This window comes from Amblyomma americanum, chromosome 9 (genome assembly GCF_052857255.1).
Source record: "Amblyomma americanum isolate KBUSLIRL-KWMA chromosome 9, ASM5285725v1, whole genome shotgun sequence".
Classification (NCBI taxonomy): domain Eukaryota; kingdom Metazoa; phylum Arthropoda; class Arachnida; order Ixodida; family Ixodidae; genus Amblyomma; species Amblyomma americanum.
The window spans coordinates 105,972,393-105,992,844 of NC_135505.1; the positions used below are offsets into that span (position 1 = coordinate 105,972,393).

General features: G+C 44.7%; 1 protein-coding gene across 1 annotated transcript in view; it reads left to right on the forward strand.

The window, feature by feature from the left end:
* Positions 1-20,210, forward strand: part of LOC144103965 (15-hydroxyprostaglandin dehydrogenase [NAD(+)]-like) — a 30,429-nt gene extending 10,219 nt beyond the window's left edge. Inside the window, exons 3-7 of the mRNA XM_077636711.1 lie at positions 12,661-12,767; positions 15,109-15,205; positions 15,847-15,923; positions 17,938-18,089; positions 19,992-20,210. Of these exons, the coding sequence (XP_077492837.1) occupies positions 12,661-12,767; positions 15,109-15,205; positions 15,847-15,923; positions 17,938-18,089; positions 19,992-20,115 (557 nt within the window). The 3' untranslated portion in view covers positions 20,116-20,210. The remainder of the gene's footprint in view (positions 1-12,660; positions 12,768-15,108; positions 15,206-15,846; positions 15,924-17,937; positions 18,090-19,991) is intronic.
* Positions 20,211-20,452: the final 242 nt, after the last annotated feature.

Below are 20,452 nucleotides of genomic sequence, written 5' to 3' on the forward strand. Positions count from 1 at the left end.
CGCTTACCTGCGTTGCCCTGCAGCCAAGTGAAAACCAACTGCGATGACGAAAAGGTGGCTCTCTCATCACTACATAGAAAAAAAAAGACCACAGATTTCGAAAAAACTTCCTCAGAGGATCGCCACGAAATGGGATAATCACGCATTACCCCACGAAAAATCTAGTGGCAGATGCGCAGCAGGGGAGTGACAAAAAACAAAGTGGCCCTGTACATCGAACTAAAGAGATGTGAGACTAACCCCACCTAAAATGAGCAAGGGGGGGGGGGGGGGGCGCATGAAGCTGGGCTCACGCCGATTTTACACGTCACCCGCGCTCTGCTTTGGAAACCAAAGCAAAGTGTCGTTCACTGACTGATGTTGGTAAAACACAGCCGGAAGCACCGACCGGCCGTACGGCGGCATTTGACGCCGATTCTCGCCTGCTTTCGGCTACAGGGCTTCGCGATTAGCGGCGGCCACGCGTTGCCATGTTCCCTCTAAGTACGAAACAAACTGTACGAAACAAAGAATTTACAAGGCGCCAAGTTAAGAAGAGTGTACAGAAAAGCTAATCACCGAAAAACTTAGAAGTGGTAAAAGCGAGAACATAGGTACCTGAAATAGGAGGTTGACACTTTAAGACAATAAGATGGATTGATGTTGATCGAGCATACATAGACGAAAATAAAAAGGTGCGCCTGAATATTTAAATCATATGCCATAAAGTTAGTGAGGTATAGGCCGATAATTAACGGGTGGCACGATAAAAGGCAGCAGCTGAGAAAATAAAAAGCTTTAAATGTCGGTGGCATCGGTCTAGAATCGCTAAATAGATGAAGAGCCTAAGGAGCGTATGTGAGTACGTAAACGGGCCACTGAACACCATGGAAAAGCCAGTGAGAACCAGAAAGGAATTATATCGCTATATCCGAAAGCGAAATACAGGGTGCGCGCACGCGTCCAGTTTTGACCATCGAAATCTTGGTAGCGGCCATAGTTTTCCGTGCGAGCTTTTCGCAGCATTTTTTTTTAAAACTGCTCTTGCTTGGAGCATTGTCAATCTTTATCGTTCACTGTGGCATTTTCTACAGTGAACACCCAAGTTTTTCAAAAACAGTACCGTTTTTATTTTCATAACGTTACACTTGCCTTTAACTGATACATTGGCTGCTTCGTCCGATATACCTTTCTATATGATAGTGGGATAAAACAGACCACGCTTTTGAAGAAAATCACGAAGGAGTCCTTATGCCACGCAATCGAAATGTAGATTTTTTTTCTTGTCTTTACAATTCCGCGAAGTCTAGACAAGCGATGATTGGCACAAACAATCTCGTCCATAGATGGTCTGACCCGGCACGATGCATCAGTGGATTAGGCGTTCAGCTGATGATCCCAAGGTAGCGAGTTCGATACCAGTTGCGGCTGACGTGCTGCGATGAAGGCGAAACAAAAAACGACCATGTGCTGTTCGTTGTCAGCCAACTTTGGAAAAACACAAGCGGCCTTAAATAAATAGGAGCCCTCCACTACGGTCTCCTCCGTAGCGTTTGCGTCGCTTCGGTGCGATAAACTGAAGAGTTTGCTATTAGTAGTGCATTCATTTTTTTTATATTAAGGGAAACTTTGTGCTTGTATGGAGCCCCGGCGACTTTGTTGCTTAGTGGTCGCTCAAGCTTAAAAGCCGCCTTATAAATCGTACTTGATGCATGCGACCCAAAAAGGCAGTCCGTGCAGGTATCCAGATTTTGTTAGTAGGCACACTTCGTTTGAAAACCTTTCCCGTAGTTTCTGCTCACGTGGCATTGTTAAGGCATTGTTAACAGTAGAGCGTTACTAGATTTATTTACACTACCTTTGAGTCAGCACAGTCAAATGCCAGAATGGGCTTGTTACGCCATGGTTCCAATGAAGAGCACACTTTAAGAGGTGCCAAAAATAGTATTAGAGCTAAGAAGCCCAGGGTATCAATGCTCTGTACATGACACGTTGATTCCAGCAGCGAAGTTAACGCAACTCTACGAATCGGTAACAAAAAATTCCACACTCGCAATGCAAACCTATAAATGGGGTTTTTTATTTATTTATTTACTTGTTCATTCATTCATTCATTCATTTGATTAATCCTTAAAAGCCGGCAAGCGAATATAGAAAGGTTGTTGCAGGTTCATCATAATCTTGATTAAGGTATGTTGCTGGGCGAGCTGTTTTGAGAAAGGCACCGCTTGCTGACGTCTGACAAGAATGCGTGCAGTTGTGTCCACTTCTTGTGCTTGCCTCCGTCCACCACCGCTACCTTTCTCAGGGTAATACCAAGCCCGAAACTGCAGAATAGCCTTAAAAGACGGAACATAAAATATAAATAGCATGTAATATAAAATGCGGATCAAAATTAAGCATTATGCATTTCTTAAAATTAAGGTCTGCGTACGTGGTATCAAACATTCCACAGAAGTTATGCGACCAGGGGACACAAAGTGATATCGTAATGGTCGCCTAATTAAATGCAATATGTTAATGCACTTTTTATCCAAAGCGGTTAGCGTGAAGGTTTCGATTTGAAAACAAAAGCGGTCGCCTTTGTAGACTACTCAATTTCGTAGAGTCAGTCTAGAACACGGGTGTTCCGAGATAATCACCCCCAAAGTGTCCCCTAATTTTCGCGTAATTGCGCATGCAAGGCGACGGCAGTCAACGCGAAACTCCTCCTTTGTGTGATGCAGATGATGTCTCTGGTGTTTCTTCATTTTGATAGCGGAAAGTGAAAAGGAAACAGTTATCAGCTTCACCGGTTGCTCGACTCGCCGTTGTCAGAAGAAACGCTGGGAGCACTTTCGAGCCGGTCGTCACCGCCTTTCATGCGCAAATACGCCGATAATAATTAATAATAATTGGTTTTCGTGGAAAGGAAATGGCGCAATATCTGTCTCATATATCGGTGGACACCTGAACCGCGCCGTAAGGGAAGGGTAAAGGAGGGAGTGAAAAAAGAAAGGAAGAGAGAGGTGCCGTAGTGGAGGGCTCCGGAATAATTTCTACCACCTGGGGACCTTTAACGTGCACTGACATCGCACAGCACACGGGCGCCTTAGCGTTTTTCCTCCATAAAAACGCAGCCGCCGCGGTCGGGTTCGAACCCGGGAACTCCGGATCAGTAGTCGAGCGCCCTAACCACTGAGCCACCGCGGCGGGTGCAAATACGCGGATTGAACTGAATATTTGGACGCGAATAGACATGGGAACATACGCGTGCTAGGTGAATTTTACTAAATGACATTGTGTCGAATACGACCGCCTCTTAGTTTCCAATGCAAGCATGCCCCTGCTGAATGCAGTCACTAAAAATTTTATTACTCGATTTTAATCAATTGGATGCATGACGGAGACAATTTTATTCTCACTTCATGCCCTCCTGTCCGCGAAATTTATGTTCGTAGGTGAGTTCCACGCGCCACACAGCGCCTAATTTTAAGAGATCTCTAAACCTCAATTTTGATGACCCTGTATGATGTTATACAATACAACAAGCACAAGTTGTCCCCGAATAACACACAAAAATGAGCGGAAGCAAAAAAAAAAAGACCATTGACAAGCCGCTATACGATGGCTCAGTGGTTATGATGCTCGGCTGGGGCCCGAAAGACACGGGTTCGATCCCGGCCGCGGCGTTCGCAATTAGATGGAGGCGAAATGCTGGCTGCCGTTATACCGTGCGATGTCGACGCGCGTTGAACAAAACCACATGGTCTAAATTATCCGGAGCCCTCCACAACGGCTTCGCTCAGAGCCTGAGTTACTTTGGGACGTTAACTCCTAAAACCATAAAAAGAAAAACCATGAACAGGAAATAACAAAAATAAAGGAGTGTATTTATTAATCTTTGAAACGTTTCAGAAGTTTCTCGTAGGAGTAAATGGCAGTTAGATGTTGAATCAATTTCTCCAAAGAAATTATTACAATAATTAATAGCATAAATTGACGAAGATGAAGTGAAGGCTTTCGTTCTGCCCGAGGCTAGCTTGGAAATGCGACTGTTATGAACTCGTCTGGACATGCGCAAAGGTTATGCTCGCGGGAAAAGATGCTTCTTTCTGGTACGGACATTTATGAAAGCGAGTTAAAAGGTTCATATTGTGGCAGATATCTAATCCTTCGACTGAATTTTCACGCTTGTTTTAAATAATGTTAGGCTATCTGCTCTAGATCAAGGCAATAAACCATTCTATCCTATTTTGTACAGCTTTTAGCGTAAGGGTTAGGTAATTATGGCGACCATATAGGTGAAGCGTGTTCTGGTGGAGACGAATCACGCCAGTACAACGTAAGCGCCCCTTCCGATAATCCTTACGCTTGGAATAGAACAAGCCTTTCTCGTCGACGCAGAACCCAAGGAAGCGCAGCAGATCTGGAAACAGTTTGCGCGGCTACCACCGCATCCCGCATGACTCTGAACTGCAGAAATTACAGTGGAATCTGATTTTTGGGGGATCCCGTTGATTTCGTAGGCAGTCAGAATTAGTCCTTGCTCGCGCAGTAAGCATGTAATAAGTCCCCGCGCGGAGCCTAGGAAGAATATGCCATCAATGGGGAACTTGCGCTGAAGTTTGCGGTGCCGATTGCAGCGCCATAACACACTGCCTAGCGAGAAGAGCAAGCAGTTTTGGGTAGTACTCTTAGTACTTTTCCGCGCCATTGGCGCTTATTGGCGTGAGCCTCCGCGCTCTGTCGAAGACGCACGTGCCGTGCGTCAGCTATCTGGGCTACGCCGAGAGAAGCTATAGACAACGAATGCTTTCAGCCAAACGCGGGTATCTAATCGCGCACAATGTGTTCTCGCGTTTGCAGCGGCCCAAGCGGCTGACAAAAGCAGTTTTGAGTCACCGAATGGAACAATTCCACTGCCACCTTGGCAGCGCAGGTTCCCCATAAGGGCACCTTCGAGCAAAGTCTCACCCCAATATTTACTTAACTGTCAGTTGAACATCAAAATATTCACATTTAGTCAAGCAGCGCTCGTCAGTGGCCGCAAACAAACGGCACCAGTTGGTGATGTCCAGAAGAGCTAGGCCCGAAAGACCTTGAAAAAGCTTATCTTTAGTTCGATCAGTATTTGCAGATTTTTTTTAGTGACGATGGAAGCAAGGCTTCTCTTAAATTATACTTCATTCAAACTCATGAAGTCACTGATATGAAACGGGGGCCGTGATTACCGCGTGAAGTTAATGGCCCTGTCCTAGAGATCCACTAAATGAAAAACAACGTGACTGACGACTCCGGAGTCAGTTCGGGAAAATGACCGGAAGCGGCAGTATAGCTGCCCTTCATTTCTCGGTTTCCTCTCGCTATTGAAAGCCTTCGTTTCCAGTCAAATCAACCTCTTTATGGTTTCAACGTGGGAATCTAATGATGCAGGGTGGCTACAATTTGTATTCAATCTCTCCTTGAATTCGCTCCGGTTCGGTGGCCCGATTACAACGCAAGGAACCTGCTGGGCATGGCCGGTTAGCGGACAATGCACTAGGGCGGCGTCACAAAAGCAAATCACATGACCACAGCGGGGATGCGGGGGAATCGTCGAGAACTCGCGCGGCGAGCCCGTCTCTCAACAATGAGAGGCAACAGCACAGTCCCCGCAGTGCCCACTGCGTCCGTAAGAGGGGGAGCGGCAACGTGCGACGCATAAACAGAGCGCCGGAATTCTGCCTCCACCACAATACATGATAGGGCCGAGCTCTAGACTGCCAAGTGGAACGTGGCGCAGCTGGCTTCCGTGTGTTGTTTAATTGCTAGTGGGCCGCGGTTCTCACTGACTAGTGAAATGTAGACCGCTGTTGAGCTGTGTGAAAGTGCAGACCCCGCCGACCGACGCGCAATCGCTTTCAATGACTACTGTCTGCGACAAGAACGCCAGGCGGACAATGAATTGAAGTAGAACGCAGATATGTGCTAATCTACTGTTTGTGCTTTAAGTGTGGTGTAGTGGTAACCGTGCTTAAACGCTATGTTTGGTTCGCGCATGTGAAACTATAGGAATGCCTCATCCGTATGGTTTGGGGATTTTACGGAAATCCGTACTGTTTTGCTATCTTTAACACAGGCTTCCATATCCCTCGTTTATGGTTTCCACGTATTTTTCGCCTCTTCCGTGTCACCTTGTGCTAAGCCGTAATGTATTTTTCCTTCTTCGTATCTGTTGTTAGTAGATATGCGCTACTTGTGCTGCAAATGCTTTTCATATGAGCTTTCTCGTCGCTTGTCTCGCAACAATGGAAATGCTGTGATGTATAGTCAAACCGAGAGCTACCTGGACCTCAGATCCAAACCAACGTCGACACCAAACAACTTATTTGCATCAATCGCGCTGTGGAGATGGAGGAGCAACATATAAAGAGCTACTCTTGATAGCTTCTCTACGCCAGAGCGCTCACTTAATTACTCAGGAATGGCAGAAAGTGGACTGTTTCACCAAAGATTTTTTAACCAAGGAAAAGGAGCAGCGAAAAAGCATGCAACCACACACGAAGGGAGGACAAGACACAAGCGCTGATTTAAAACTGAATTTTATTGAAGGAAGGCACGCCTTAAATAAGGCGAGGAACTGAGGTGGAAAGGAGGAGAGTGAACAATAGTCAAAGATAACAGCAAGCCCAAGCATGCATCAAGACATGAAAAACTCGAACGTTAGCTGCTTCTAAAAAGTCTACCTCCGCTGCAAAGAATGATCATGAGGGAGTACTGATGCAAGTGTCGCCATGTCTCTTAATATAGTAAGCTTCCAGGCTAACACGCGCATTCTTGTCGGCACTCTTACCTGGAATCCTAGTCTCACCCAAACGAGCCACGCATCCTGAGCACTTACTTACGTGCGCAACCGAATGTGCGTACTTATCTTTTAACTGACTTAAATTTCGTGCATGTTCCCGCAATCGTTCGTTGATGCAACGGCCGGCTTCGCCAACATGAGCCTTTCCACACGTCATGGGAACGGCATAAATCATGCCTGTTGAGCACTTGACAAACGGAGTGTCACGTCGTATCTGGCATCCTCTTTTTTTTGGAGTCGCAAATGTGTGGGAATAACTTTCCGAGCTTGTTGGGTGCCGAAAATACAACGGAGACACCATGCCAGTTGGCCACTTTCTTGATGTTGAGCGAAGTCTTGTGCAGGTATGGCAAAACCACAAGCTTATCGGCCTTCCGACGGTCATCATCCATCCTTCTTGTTTCAGTCTTCAATTTCTGAAGCAGGGTTTCAGCAATAGTAATCAAGACCAAAGGAGGGAAACCCGCCTCAAAAAGTCGGCTAATCTGATTCTGAAAACTCGTTTGCATCGGATGCGGGCACGATTTTTTGAGGCAGGATTCCGTACAGTGCGACGCAATGGCTCTTTTTATAGTGTTCGAGTGTGCCGAATCATAAGGCAGCAAATCCTTTTTTGCACGAGGGTAATAGCCCCAGCAGACGTGTCTCTCAGATAACGTTAGTTTCAAATCTAAAAACTGTAAAACAGCTGCGTCAGGGAGTTCATGGGTAAATTTTAGCCCGAGTGCTGTTTGTTAAAACCGTTTAAAAGTTCGCCTACTGTAGAGGGGTAGGAGAAGGTCGTCTGGTTCTTTGAAAGCACTAAAAAATCGTCAACATATCTAAAAACCTTTAAAACAACCCCTCCTCTAATTAAGATACCTATCTAACTGCTGATCTACTTTTACTACTTTTGCAACATTTAATCAACTTTTTAATGTTTCAAAGCATATTGTGATCAAATCTGGTCCGCATATACAGAAAGCTTGACTGGTAGATGACCAACAGGGTATCTCAAAGTATTCCTTTCGGTCTGCTCGTCACTCAAAAACACAGGAAAAAAGTTCCCGCACGAAAAAAATCAAAGAAAAGCAAGACTAAGGGGAAGCTGAGCTATACACATGGTGTTTCTATCGTCCAGGACGTTGGTTTATACCATTTGTAGTTATTTCCATTCTTATTTTTTTCATTTCTTCTTGAAACTCACTTTCTGCATTTTCTTTCTACTGAGCAATACCAACTTTATCCCTGCAATAGAATTTGGAAACTTCGTGCAGTTATTTTTTTATACATCTAGCTGTGCAAAGTACCACAGCAAGTATTATCATTCCTTTTGTTTTCTTAGTCCTCTATTTTTTTCTTAAACTTGGCATATACGGAAATCATTGCTTTTGGTCAATCCAGTATACACAGTGATCATTGATGGTATAAATATTTTGGTTCATTGCAAAGCTTCTGTATTGAGGCTAATAAAATAAAATCAGTTTTGTGTTGAACTAAACAAGAGCTGGGAATACCGAAGTCAGATGTATATATAGAACATTACTTGCAAAAGTAATAGGAATTCTAACAGTTTTCACATTTTGTTAGGCTAATTTTAAATTTTTCTCAGTTTTTTCTGGAGCAGTGGTCTCATACCTTAACCTCGCCGTGTCCTCATACCTTAAGCACGAGAATCGCGGCTTAGTTTAGATTATGGGGGTTTAACGTAACAATCGACTGACGCTATAAGGGACGCCGTAGTGAAAGGCTCCGGAAATTTCGATCACTTTTTGGCGCATCAGTCGAAATGCTTCCAGCGAGATCCGCTTACCCAACACGCGGCATTGAGCTCCGGACCGGTGAAACATTTTACATAAATTTCTAGAAATCTGGGACACGTCCACGAAGACGAAGAACATGCCCGTTATCTAGCGGCTTCGAGAAAGCGTCGAACAAGCTTGAATTCCGGTTCATGCTCCATACGGGAAATTCTACAGTAGGTTTAGATTTATCTATAATTCCTTTATACCTCCCTGTATGCCAGCACCTTAACGCGGCGTGGAGCAGTCGAGCAAGAAAAAATTGGCTGAGGCGCCGAGAGCTCAAGCCAGCGATAGCGTCCGCTTTATTCTTCATTCAAGCTCTCACAACGGCGGCGGCTGGGCCATTAACCACCGAACTGTGATACTAAAACCACGGGTGTCTTGTTCGCACACCATTCTTCAGCGTCAACGTCTCCTCCAAATATGGGTTCCTCTTTCAGGTTTTCCCTTTCTCTTCATCAAAAAATGCTGTAGTGTACACTGTTGCTCGCGAAGAGATTACAACCCACGCGGGCTCTAAATCTAAGCAAGTTACATTATCATCTCTGCTTGGTTATGCATTCCGCCTCAGCTTCCTCCATTAAGAGTAGCACAAGTAATTGGACGAGTAAGCGATGAGTTTGTAAGGCTCCCGCCGCTTCCCCTACGGTGTACTTCCGGTCCTTCTCGTTACTTGGCGGCGGAAGCGGTATCGCCATAACGCTCTTCTTTACAAGCAGGTCGGAGTCGTTATCGGGGACAGTTGGCGCGTTCACAGTAAGAGCCTCCTGTGAAAACGATGAACGGACGCAGAGATATATCCCAGCGCCGGAGCTCATGTCCGCTGCTGTAGAGCGACCCGTCGCCGGTGCCATCTCTAACGAGTCTGAGGGCCGTCGCTTTATGTCCGAAGGCTTAGCGTCGGAAGTGCCGGCCGCTTCACCTTTCGTACCTGCTCGTTTTTTCGTGTCCGGGGTGTCCTGGCTTACTTCTCGCCACAAACCGGCAGCAGAGGAGACCATCTGGCTGATTTCGAGGTCACGGATTAGGTTCTCGCTCCAGTTTCGGCTTGTTCGCGAACTTAAAGAAAAAAAGAGGCCCCTACTGACCACCTCGATGCCGCTCTTACCTGTACTCCGTCTCACTTGTTTCTAGCTAAGAGCGCGTGAGGAAAGCTTTTGTAGAAGCTGTCGCCTAACGCCAACAGCTCCCACTGCACTACGAACAAGTAGCTAGAGCGATTACATTTTGAAGGATGATGTAGGAAGTTGTTATTTGCCCTCTTGCGTCCCTGTGGTTTCCAGCTGTAAACTATGGCGGGCTCTGGTGCCTATCTCAGTCATGTGAGCTCCATTTTTCTTTAATACGTCCAGTGATCAAGCTGATCCGGTCGCTGCCGACGCTTCCGGCCACTCGACGGACTCTGCCTGTCGAGGAAACGTCAGCGAAAAGCTATGGCTAGCGTGAGACCAAACTGGCTGGCCGCTTTGCTCAGCTGGCTGAAATCAAAAGGCAAAAAAAAAGAGGGCGTGCATTCCCTTTGCTCGCGAAGAGTGCATAAATGCATCGGTGGTAGTAGTTCGAACCACAGCTCGCGTATTGTTGATGTAAGCCAAAGAGAAGACCACGATAAATGGGGTAATGTAGCGTGGCCGAACACTCCACACTCTCGCCAAGATCATGCTTCATTTCTATTGTGCATTGTATGTGTCGATGTCGAATGCATCGGCTACTGAAACTATGACTGGAGCGCCTGTACAAATACAAGCAAGAGTAACAGACTTGTTATGCAACGAAGAAAAATCCGATACATCGAAGATCCCCGGGTTCACTCTCAAACTAGAACGCAGTTTCCTGCCTGTACATCATTCTTGGGTGGTCCTTGTGTGAATTTCGAGTTTTACGCTCTGTTTATTTCTCGAAAGAGTTCCTTCAGCGATAATATGACTGTCATCACGATAATAGAGACTCAAAAACGTTGGGTTTCTTCAAGAAGAACTGATAACTGAAATACGTCTCTTTTTTTAGTTCTAACATCAAACCTAAAAATGTATCCCCCGTCATTAGTGAATAGGCACACTTTCGACTCTGCTTATGCTAATCAGCGAATGAAGAAAATTTTTGAAGTCTAAATATTTAAAATACAGACAAGGTTATAAATTCCTCCCAAGGGGACCGCCCTTTCAAGCTGCAATTTTAGTTCACGACATGGTTCTCCAGGTTCGTTGGTCTTGTATTTCCAGTAAAATCAGTTATAATTGTTTTTCACACACTATTCAGCTTAAAAACCAGCTATTATAGTAACTCAGCTGTTTAGATCTGTCCGGTCCACATGCGGAAGGTGCGGGGTTCGATCCCCAGTGCCGCCAGGTACACACCGGTGATAGAATGGGTACAAGCTCTCCCCTGGTGTGGGGCTCGGCTTATTTAGGGTGAAATGCTTGGTAATGGGTCCTTGACTCCACCTTGAGAAATCTAAAATACCTTGTGCCACGGCGGTCATTGGCCATATATGCCCTTGGGCCATAAAAATCCATATTCATCATCATCATCATTTATATCTGTATATTTCAGCGCATTCTTCCTGCCTAAACGATTCTATAAAAACATTTATGTCTCACGTTTCGTGTACACTAATTTCACCCATATGGTCTAATTTATTAGCACCTGGGGTGACAGTGTGCTGTCTTCTGTTACATATATTGATATAATACTATTAGTGTGATTATTGCTATCTATTAATTTCGCGCTCTGCCTATATTACCTGGCAGCGGTCTCCTGAGCCCGGTAAAGCTACCTTCAGAAGCTTTTTGCCTAGATTGGCCTATATTCACATGCATCTGGTTAAAGCATAGCTAATTCAGTTCAATTTGCTACGACTATCATATGTCGTGCGATCATCATCGACTGTCTGCTCAGGCACTTGTGAACACACTCAAGGTTCGTTTACACTACGCATAAATATTCCCTAAGCAGAAGATGGGACAGCTGTCGCCGTAGCTGAGTTGGCAGAGAACCGGACGCGAAATTCGGAGGTGGTTTTTCTTCTGCTCTCTAATCAATTATCATTAAATGATTGTTTTTTTAATCGCCCATTGATGGACACCACAAATTATTTTAAAAAGCCTATATGCCCCTTGGTTTCAGAGACTGTTAGCTTCCCTCATGTTATGTATCGCTGCTACTCACCATGCGTAAATATCTGCCTTAAAGTCATGTGGCCTTCGGCTGCCGATAACAAGGCGTTTGTGACTTTGAACTGACAACGCCATGCTACTTTTCGGTAACAAAGAAATGCAATAACGCCTGTGCAACGTGGCTGACAAAATCTGGGTGATTTTCTTTCGATGTACCCAATGGGGAATCGCCGTATTATGAGTTCGCAGCTTTCTAGAAAAGGAGCGCTCACAGGGCTCAGGACTAAGTTCTGCTAAAGTCTACGCAGCGATGAAGGTTTCCAACTGCGGCAAAACTTGCGTCTCGCTGATTATGTTGCCAGTTTGGCATTACACAGAAAAATAAATGGCGAACTAAAAGTGCGCCCTAATTCTAAAATCATTGAAATTATTTGCATTCGGCTAGAGTTTTGTCACCTCCCTACTCTCCTTAAATTTGTGGTGGAATCAGTTCAGACTTCTTTTGCAGTCAATTTGAGGAAAACATTTTGCTGACCACTATGCTCGAATTTGTTTCATGGCTGCTGTTTCCAGTGTCATTTGCTGTATTTGAGAAAGTAGGGAAAACATTAGTGGCGTTAAAATCTCAATAATAGCGTATTTTGCTAAATGTCCCACTACGGCAAGTGGCTGCAGTCAGTGAGGGATTGCTCGGCTGAATAGTACATCCGCTACAATGCTTTAGTAGCAACGAGCACTCTGTATGACACAAGTACGAGCTGAAAAACAATGCTCATTGCTTTCAATTGGCTTATAATAAATAAACTTTAGTTTCTTCCCCCTACGTCAATAAGATTTTGATGAATATTTTTTCTTTAAGTATAGTGAATATACTCATAATAAATTTAGCACATAGGCTGTAATGAATTTCTAGGGGCGCGGCTCATCTTTGAACTTTCCGTTAACTTTTTTGCAGATGGCTTCAAGAAGACCAAAAACCACTTCGGTTGCATCGACATCGTCATAAACAACGCTGGCATTGCTGGCGAGGAAAATTGGAGAAAACTTTTTGCCGTGAATGTGGTGAGTTTTCATAAGACATCGAAATAAACTTTCTACAAAATCATCTATGCGTACAACGTTTTTAGGAAGCTTTCTTAAGGACAGTAAGCAATAAAGCTTCATTGGGCAGCGCCAGAAGACAGTGCAACAAATTGCCGCCACTTCTCTTCGTTTGCTCACGCAGTCGTCCATGGAATCAACTCACCGCATTAAATTACGCGTAACTCTGATCGAAAATAAATGGTCTTTTTTAGGTTTAATGCTGTTCTTTATGAGCACAATTTCACCATCTTCATATTTTCGGACAATGGCCAATAGCGGGCAAAAAAGATTGACATTATTTTTAGGGTAATAAGAAGAACGCAAGCACTGAGTGACACGATTTCCTTTCTATGCTTTGAGAGAAAACGCCGCTGATGAGCTGAACTCATTGATCTGCTTGTTGTTACTCAGCACGATGTCTTGCAGCCACGGTGCCAGAATATTTCACCGTGGTTGCAGCTGACCACTTGCTTTTCATATGTCGGCCTTAATTATTCCTACCATAATCGATTACACATATCCTGAAAACAAGCTATTATTTTCTAACAGTGTGCAACGTGATTATTTACTCCATTGCTTACAATTGCAGGTTGGGAACGTGTAAACTTGTACGAGATATTCTTGAAAGAATGAATTTGCGTTTAAAATACTACGTAGAAATAGCGACGTCAGGAGAGGCGCTAGATTTGCTGTTGAAAAAGATGACAAAATCTCTCTTCGATGCCGAAAAAATGGCGCATGCGAAAACTTCGAGTGATATCAGAAACGGCTACACGGTTCTTTATCAAATCTTTTGATGTTTGCACACTCGTTTTGTCTTGTTTATCGACGGTACTCACCTGTGGGGCAGAAACGTGGAGGCTAATGAAAAGGCTTTAGCTTAAGTTAAGGACAACGCAGCGAGCAACGGAAAGAAAGATGAGCGGTGCAACGTTGAGAGACTGGAAGCGGGAAGAGTGGGCGAGGGAACAAACGCGTGTTAATAACATCCTAGTCGAAACCAAGAGGAAGAAATGGGCTTGGGCAGGGCATGTAATGCGAAGGCAAGACAACCGCTGGTCCTTAAGGGTAACAGAGTGGATTCCAAGAGAAGGCAAGCGTATCAGAGGGCGGCAGAAAGTTAGATGGGCGGATGAGATTCAGAATTTCGCAAGCATAGGGTGGGGGCAGAAGGCAGAGGACATGGTTAATTGGAGAGAGATGGGAGAGGAATTTGTCCTGCAGTGGGCGCACGCTTTCGAATGTCATAATAGTAATAACTGGTTTTTTGGGGAAAGGAAATGGAGCAGCATACAGTTCGAATTATAGCGTCTGTCCTGTCCCCACTTTTCCGACGTTCTGTTTTGAACCTACATCCTTGGCTCGGATATGCCTCTAGATTGACTCTGAAAGTTGCGACGCACGACCAAACCCGATGCTGGAGACGTCCCAGGACTAACTGTAATGCCGTAGCGCACTTTTGCGACGAATTGTGAAGCTCGCCACTTTTTTACTACTTGCCAGCATTTAGCAACTGTACATAAACTTTCTCGCAACATTAGAAAGGTGTAAAAAAATTTTAACGTAACAATAGTTCGTTCTGACAGTAAACCCCTAAGGAGCTCGAATGCAGAAAATTTCTCATTGACTTTTTCGATGCCTTATTCTAAATTTGACCCGTTCAATTCAACCGTAATAAGGTTTTAATTTTCCAGGTTACCTGCAGATTGCACTTAGATATTTTGCTCCGGCTTTGAGGCTTGTAACGAAAATCTTATGACAAAAACTTTCCGGCTACATTACAGTGGCGATGTTTTGCAGCAGCGCTTTACTTTCACGTTTCCACAAAAAGTCAACTTCTTTTAGACACCTTAGTCTAAGTTTGGCATATTTATGATGCAGCTAGTATGCTGACTGTGTGTTGAGAGGTACGATTTATGAGGAAGCTGTTCAAGGCGGTCGTCATCAATGAGGGGACACTTAAGAGGCTATAGGTTAATACGAGTAGAAACTATAATAACATATACCTGCAGCAAAACCAAAGGAAATTAGCTTGCATTATATATCACGCAAGTTCATTATTAGCGCTTAGGGCCTGCGCGTGTGGCATTGATATATGAAACAGTGTGAAACTGTGCAACGTTGGATGGGTCTCGAGAAATAGAATGCTTTAAGAAAAAGTCAGCTGGTCAGTAACCAGGAAACATTGCAGAGAATGTAAGGCGATAAAGAGTCAGAATAAAGTTTTCTGTGCGCACACTGCGTGCATCGCGCAAAACATGGGGAGTTAATTTGGAGCATGAGATAACTCTTTACTGTTTTGGCTCACGGTGCATCACAGGAAGCCGCTTACTCGTGCATTCTCCTCGGCATGAAGTACATGGACAAGCGCAACGGCAACAAAGGAGGGCACATCGTGAACGTGTCATCTGTAACAGGTAAAAGCCGTGTGTTCTTATACCAGTGCGAAACACGTGCGGTTTTTATTCAGGGATTTCAATCTCCGGAAAAACGAAAGCATTTAATGTTTTTTTAACCGAGCACACAAGATCCACAACCCCACAAGTTTCACCTCGCAAGAGTCGCATAGTATTGATCGTTGTTACTGCTGTATTGAATTGATCGAGTCGCGTTTGTCTTCGGTTTAGATTGCTGGAAGATATTGCAACAGTCATTTCTTCAATAAAACAGAAATTTTGAAAAAAGAATTTTTGCTAATAAACTAAAACAAAACCGATGTTATATTATCGCGCGCCCTTACTGCGAGTAATACTTTGGTCAATATACTTCGGTACTTCTTCTTTAACTTCTTGATTTGTAGAAAAATACTGCTATTCTTGTAAGTAGAATCATACAGAACGCTCGCTTGCAGTGATATTTAACGCACGGAATGCGCATTGTATTTCTTACCGCTATAGTTGCGAAATCAGATTTAAATATTGAAACATTGCTTCTTATATATGTGAACTTCAGCTGCAATCATCTTGAACAGCGACAGGGTTCAGGAGGCGAAACATACGCTTTCTAGTTGTATTTCATTCTTTCTACCGAAAGTTTCACTCTGCTTTCTCTTTTCTAGGCATCTACGTCTTTCCCGAGCTGCCAGCCTACAACACCTCCCAGGCTGCCATTGTCACCATGACGAGATGCTTTGGGGTGAGCAATCAGAGCCTCGCTTCAAACGAGGCTGAAAACACATTAGTGCTCTAAGACATGCAGGCAGCATGTAGCATGTTCTTCGTGGGGATAAATCCCTGCAATGCCCCCCCCCCCTCCCCCCCCCCCAACCAGAACCTCAATGCACTGGAAACCATGGTTCTCTGGGCATAAAAAAACAGCTAATCAATTAGCAAGTTGAATGGAGGCACCTGAGAAAGTCAGCTAACAATAATAAGCATATTGGGTTCTCCGCTGTGCGCTTCGCAGATATTTAATGTTTTTCACTTCTCGTTTGCTGACTACGGAGCATGGCTTAATCGATGGACGTTAGCCTCCGTCTGCACCAATGCACGATCTGTGACTTTATGAAATTTCATGAGTGCCTGACTTTTTAAAGTTTATTTTTGGACTCGTTATATATTTAGGCTCTACCTCTCTTTTAATTCCTGCCTGTGTTCCAGGTAGCACGTAAGAAATGTTTACGGTCTGTTAAAAATCTTTGCTATTCTGTTGACAGCTTTCTTCCTCTTTCTTCAGTGAGCAAACGAAAGTCAGTGGTAGCAACGTAGAAAATAATTCTCCATGATTACATCCATAACACTTCCTTGACGAGGTAGGCGATTTTTAAAGCAACCAAATCAGTCCGCTTCGGCGGTGCCTCTGAACTGAGCCGTACGTGGGGAAAGTGGTAAATATGCGCGACAGCCGCAGTCAAGCTGACGCTGAAACAGTCCGCGCCAAACCGGTGTAGGACACTACAGCTGTGAGTAGGGGACAATAAAAATAGAAATGAGAGAGCATGGCTGCATTTCTAGGTATAGCGCTCGTGCCTATCGGGCTTGTAGGCCTATGTTGGTCCCGCTTAGCGGAAGAGTTGCCATACAGGCTACAAGTTGATGGAAGGTGTCGCTTCGTTTCAAGTGCAGTGCTCCGCTCGAGTTTTCAGCTGTTTCGCCGACTGATCATCAAAGCGAAACCTTGTAAATCCCGCCGGTTCAGGATTTGGTCAAACGTTTAGGGGAATCCCACACGGCGGAGCAGATTTGTAATGAGGTTTTAATTAATTGCTCAATTACTTCCTTATGCCAGAAATTATACATGGTAGCCAGAAACCTTATATAGTTCTACATGCTCGGCGGTTCATTTAAATGAAGGGGGCATAAAAAAATTTCGGTCATGGAATACGAAATTTGGAAATGTAATCGAATAGTCTTAGTAGAGAATGGAAGAATTTGCGAATATTAATCTCGTGAGTTAAAACATGTAAAACTCGCTTGTGCTATTTTCCGGAAATAGACCACAATCCGCTATTGTGAAATGATCATTTTTAGTGCTTCGTTAAGAGAGTTACTCTAATGTCCTTGGAATCCAAGAGAATTCACGGTAAAGAATAGTCAGCGAAATCATTTAAAAGCACCAATAATTAAGTAATATCGGAGTATACTTCGCAAAATGGCTGAAATGCATAAAGAATGTTATACATTTGTTTCCAAAACGTAGGCCGTACATCACTACTAGCGCTTTTGGCATACGTTTAGAGAACTTAAGACAATAGCAAGATATGCATTGTTTGCCGAGATTGCGGTAGCCAGAGGTGTGTTTATTGTGAGTCTTAAGATTTGCACTATGCTAGGCACAAAACAAGAACAGCCCTGACTGATACGCGGTGATCAAGGTGACACCATGCGGATGGGAAGCAAATGTATACAATAAATCGAATTGCAGTTTTGGTCTGGAAACAGTACGGGAGGGCGCTCCACGATAAACGGTTGAGCTGTCCGTAGACCTGCACACATGTCGCGGTAGTAAGCTTCTGTGTCATGTGATGTTGATTTCGCAGCCCATCAATGCGATCTTGTTGGCCGTGTGTATACATCGCAATGAACATTTGTGCAAACTTAATAACAGCTACTATTGCAAGTCACTGCGTTCAATGAAAGCTTCACAAATTTACTTAAGTAGATGACAACAAAGAAGGCCCCAATGACTTTATCCTGTGTTCCACTTGCAGTCCGACCTCTACTACAGCCGTACCGGTGTCAAGGTGTATTGCATCTGCCCCGACCCCATCGACACGCGACTGTGGGCCCAGCTCTCCGACTACTGCCGGGGGTGCGAGGACACCACAGAGTTCGCTCATGTTTACGACACGAGAATCCAGCAGTGAGTGTTCTTGTTTTGGAGTGAAATACAGAGCTTCTCACGTGCAAACACACAATGTAGAGGTAATAATTAAGACTTAAACACAATTGTCCGATACGAAGAAGTTAAAAGGATGTGAAGAAGATAGAACACCACATTTTTTTTGAAATTCATGTTAGAGTTTGCGTCTGAGCGCATTCGGTGTGACTCGGTCCTATTTATGGTGCTTCAGATGCTTAATTCTATACGTGCAGGCAAGCAAGCAAATTCACACCCTGCCTTATAAGGCTGGAGGGGCATTGGTACACCGCCACCATATGTTTGAAATGGTGTAGTTGCGAGGAAGATATTGCTAAAGGAAGGGATAAGGATGGGGAGCCCTAGGACCCTTTGAGTATTTTTTCTAATACTTTAGAATTAGGAACGATGACTCTTCAGTTTGCAATAACTGCCCCTTTCGCTTACTCTTAGTGCGATTATGGTGCTTAGGCGAACAAAACAAGCTAACTTATCTGTGTTTCCATGAACTGATAAGGAATCGCAGCAAGTGGATATTTGAATCCACCAGTAGCCGCAGACTGGTAACATCAATGATGGATTTTAAATACATAGCAGTGCGTAGCAATAATTTATGCTGTACATTACCGCGTGCTGAACATTGAAGCGCTGGCAGAAGACGGACGAATTCAGGACGAGACACACAGTGCGCTAATCGTGCGTCGTCTGCCAGCGCTTTAGTGTTCAGAATGTCAAACCAACTCACCCAGCAACACACCCTGCTCAGCATTTTGGCAAATGGAAGGGGACCTATACTCATCAAAAGCGTATTTAGGCAACGCGGTGTAGTTTTACCGAAGGTTTTTATTATCCTGATTGATGACTTCGTTTCGATGTGTTATCGAATGCGCTTTAAAAATTCACCGTGTCTCGTGGGTTTACTGACATCTAACGCTACTGAAGTTTTTTCAGCACTAAGTAATTCAATTTACTCCAACATGATAATGGACGGTCTGGTTAACGACCTCTAGTTTTCCTGGTGACAGACATCATCCTGGTTTTAAGGTTACTAACTCCAAACGGAGACATCAGTGTGCGGGTGCGAGGAAAAGTTTGCGCGGCACAAACAAGAAGAAAAATGAATGGGCCAGCGATATGGAAAACGTAATCGCTTGGTATCGTGTACATGCGGGCGTCAACTGAAGAATGTTATTGGAACTTATCTGCGCGACATACTGAGTGCAGCCTTTAGCGCCAAGTTACACCTTAAAGGGGCTTTGAAGGGGGCCCTATTAAAGTTGCGGCATGCCAGGGATATTGAAGCACGCCGCTCCACGAACAGTGTCCAGCAAGGATTTTTTAAATGCGCTTTGTAGAAGCTCAGTCATCTGTAGTTAAAACTTGAATTTCAGCGTCTTCGCGCCTTTCTCTCTCCTCTCGTCATTTTTGCACGCTGGAAGGCACGCGCTCCTTCGCCGACCCCCCTCTGGGAGCGGAGCTTCCCGACCCGCAGGAGATAAGCGGCTTATTGGCCACGGCCACGGTAGCTCCCTGACGTCTGAAAGAATCTAACCAATGACCACCTCTCACCTTGTCTACGCAGATGCGGGGGACGGAGGAGGGTGCGAGCATGAAAAAGTCGCCGGGAAGGGCTCGCCAACTTTGACGCGTGATTGTGGGTCGTCTGCTGCGTGTAGAAGAGTATTATTTGGCTCTGATTTTCATGGTAGCACAGTGCAGTGATTAAGTGAGTTAATGGGCTCTCCTCGGAAGGCGTTTCAGAGCCCCTTTAAGACAACGAGGAAATTTAACTTTTTCATGGCTTGTGCGTTCCTGGAACTTTATGTGGGCTCTCCTCTGCACTACAAGTGTACGCTTACCACAATCTGGCGACCTATGCCCTTGACCAGCTCATTTTCTTCCCAGGCCCGTAGTGGTGGCGCTCAGCATTATGCAACTCCTCGAGGACGAGAGGAATGGTGGAACGATGCTGTGCCTGCACAAGATCGGCAACCAGTACCACGAGTTCCCAGTTCTGCAGACTCACTGAAGGATCTGCTCATACGACTTTCACGAGGCCACACGGTTGCCGACCTTGTTCCCTTTAGCCGCCTTTCAGCAATAAAACTGCCACTTGTCCGTCAACTACGCACCTGTTTTTAGCGGAAAACTTACTGGAAAAGAAATTAATCACTTAAATGAATACGCTGACTAAGTTTCACTCGTCAAACACGCGAACTGAGCGATGTGAGATACCTTACTGGAGTGTTTGAGAACAATGCAGATACCCTATCATTTTTTTAATCTGCTGTAAGATATTATTCGTCCGCGATTTCCACGCTCTAACTCCATCGAAACGTAGCCGCCACTGTCAAGATTAGGAAACT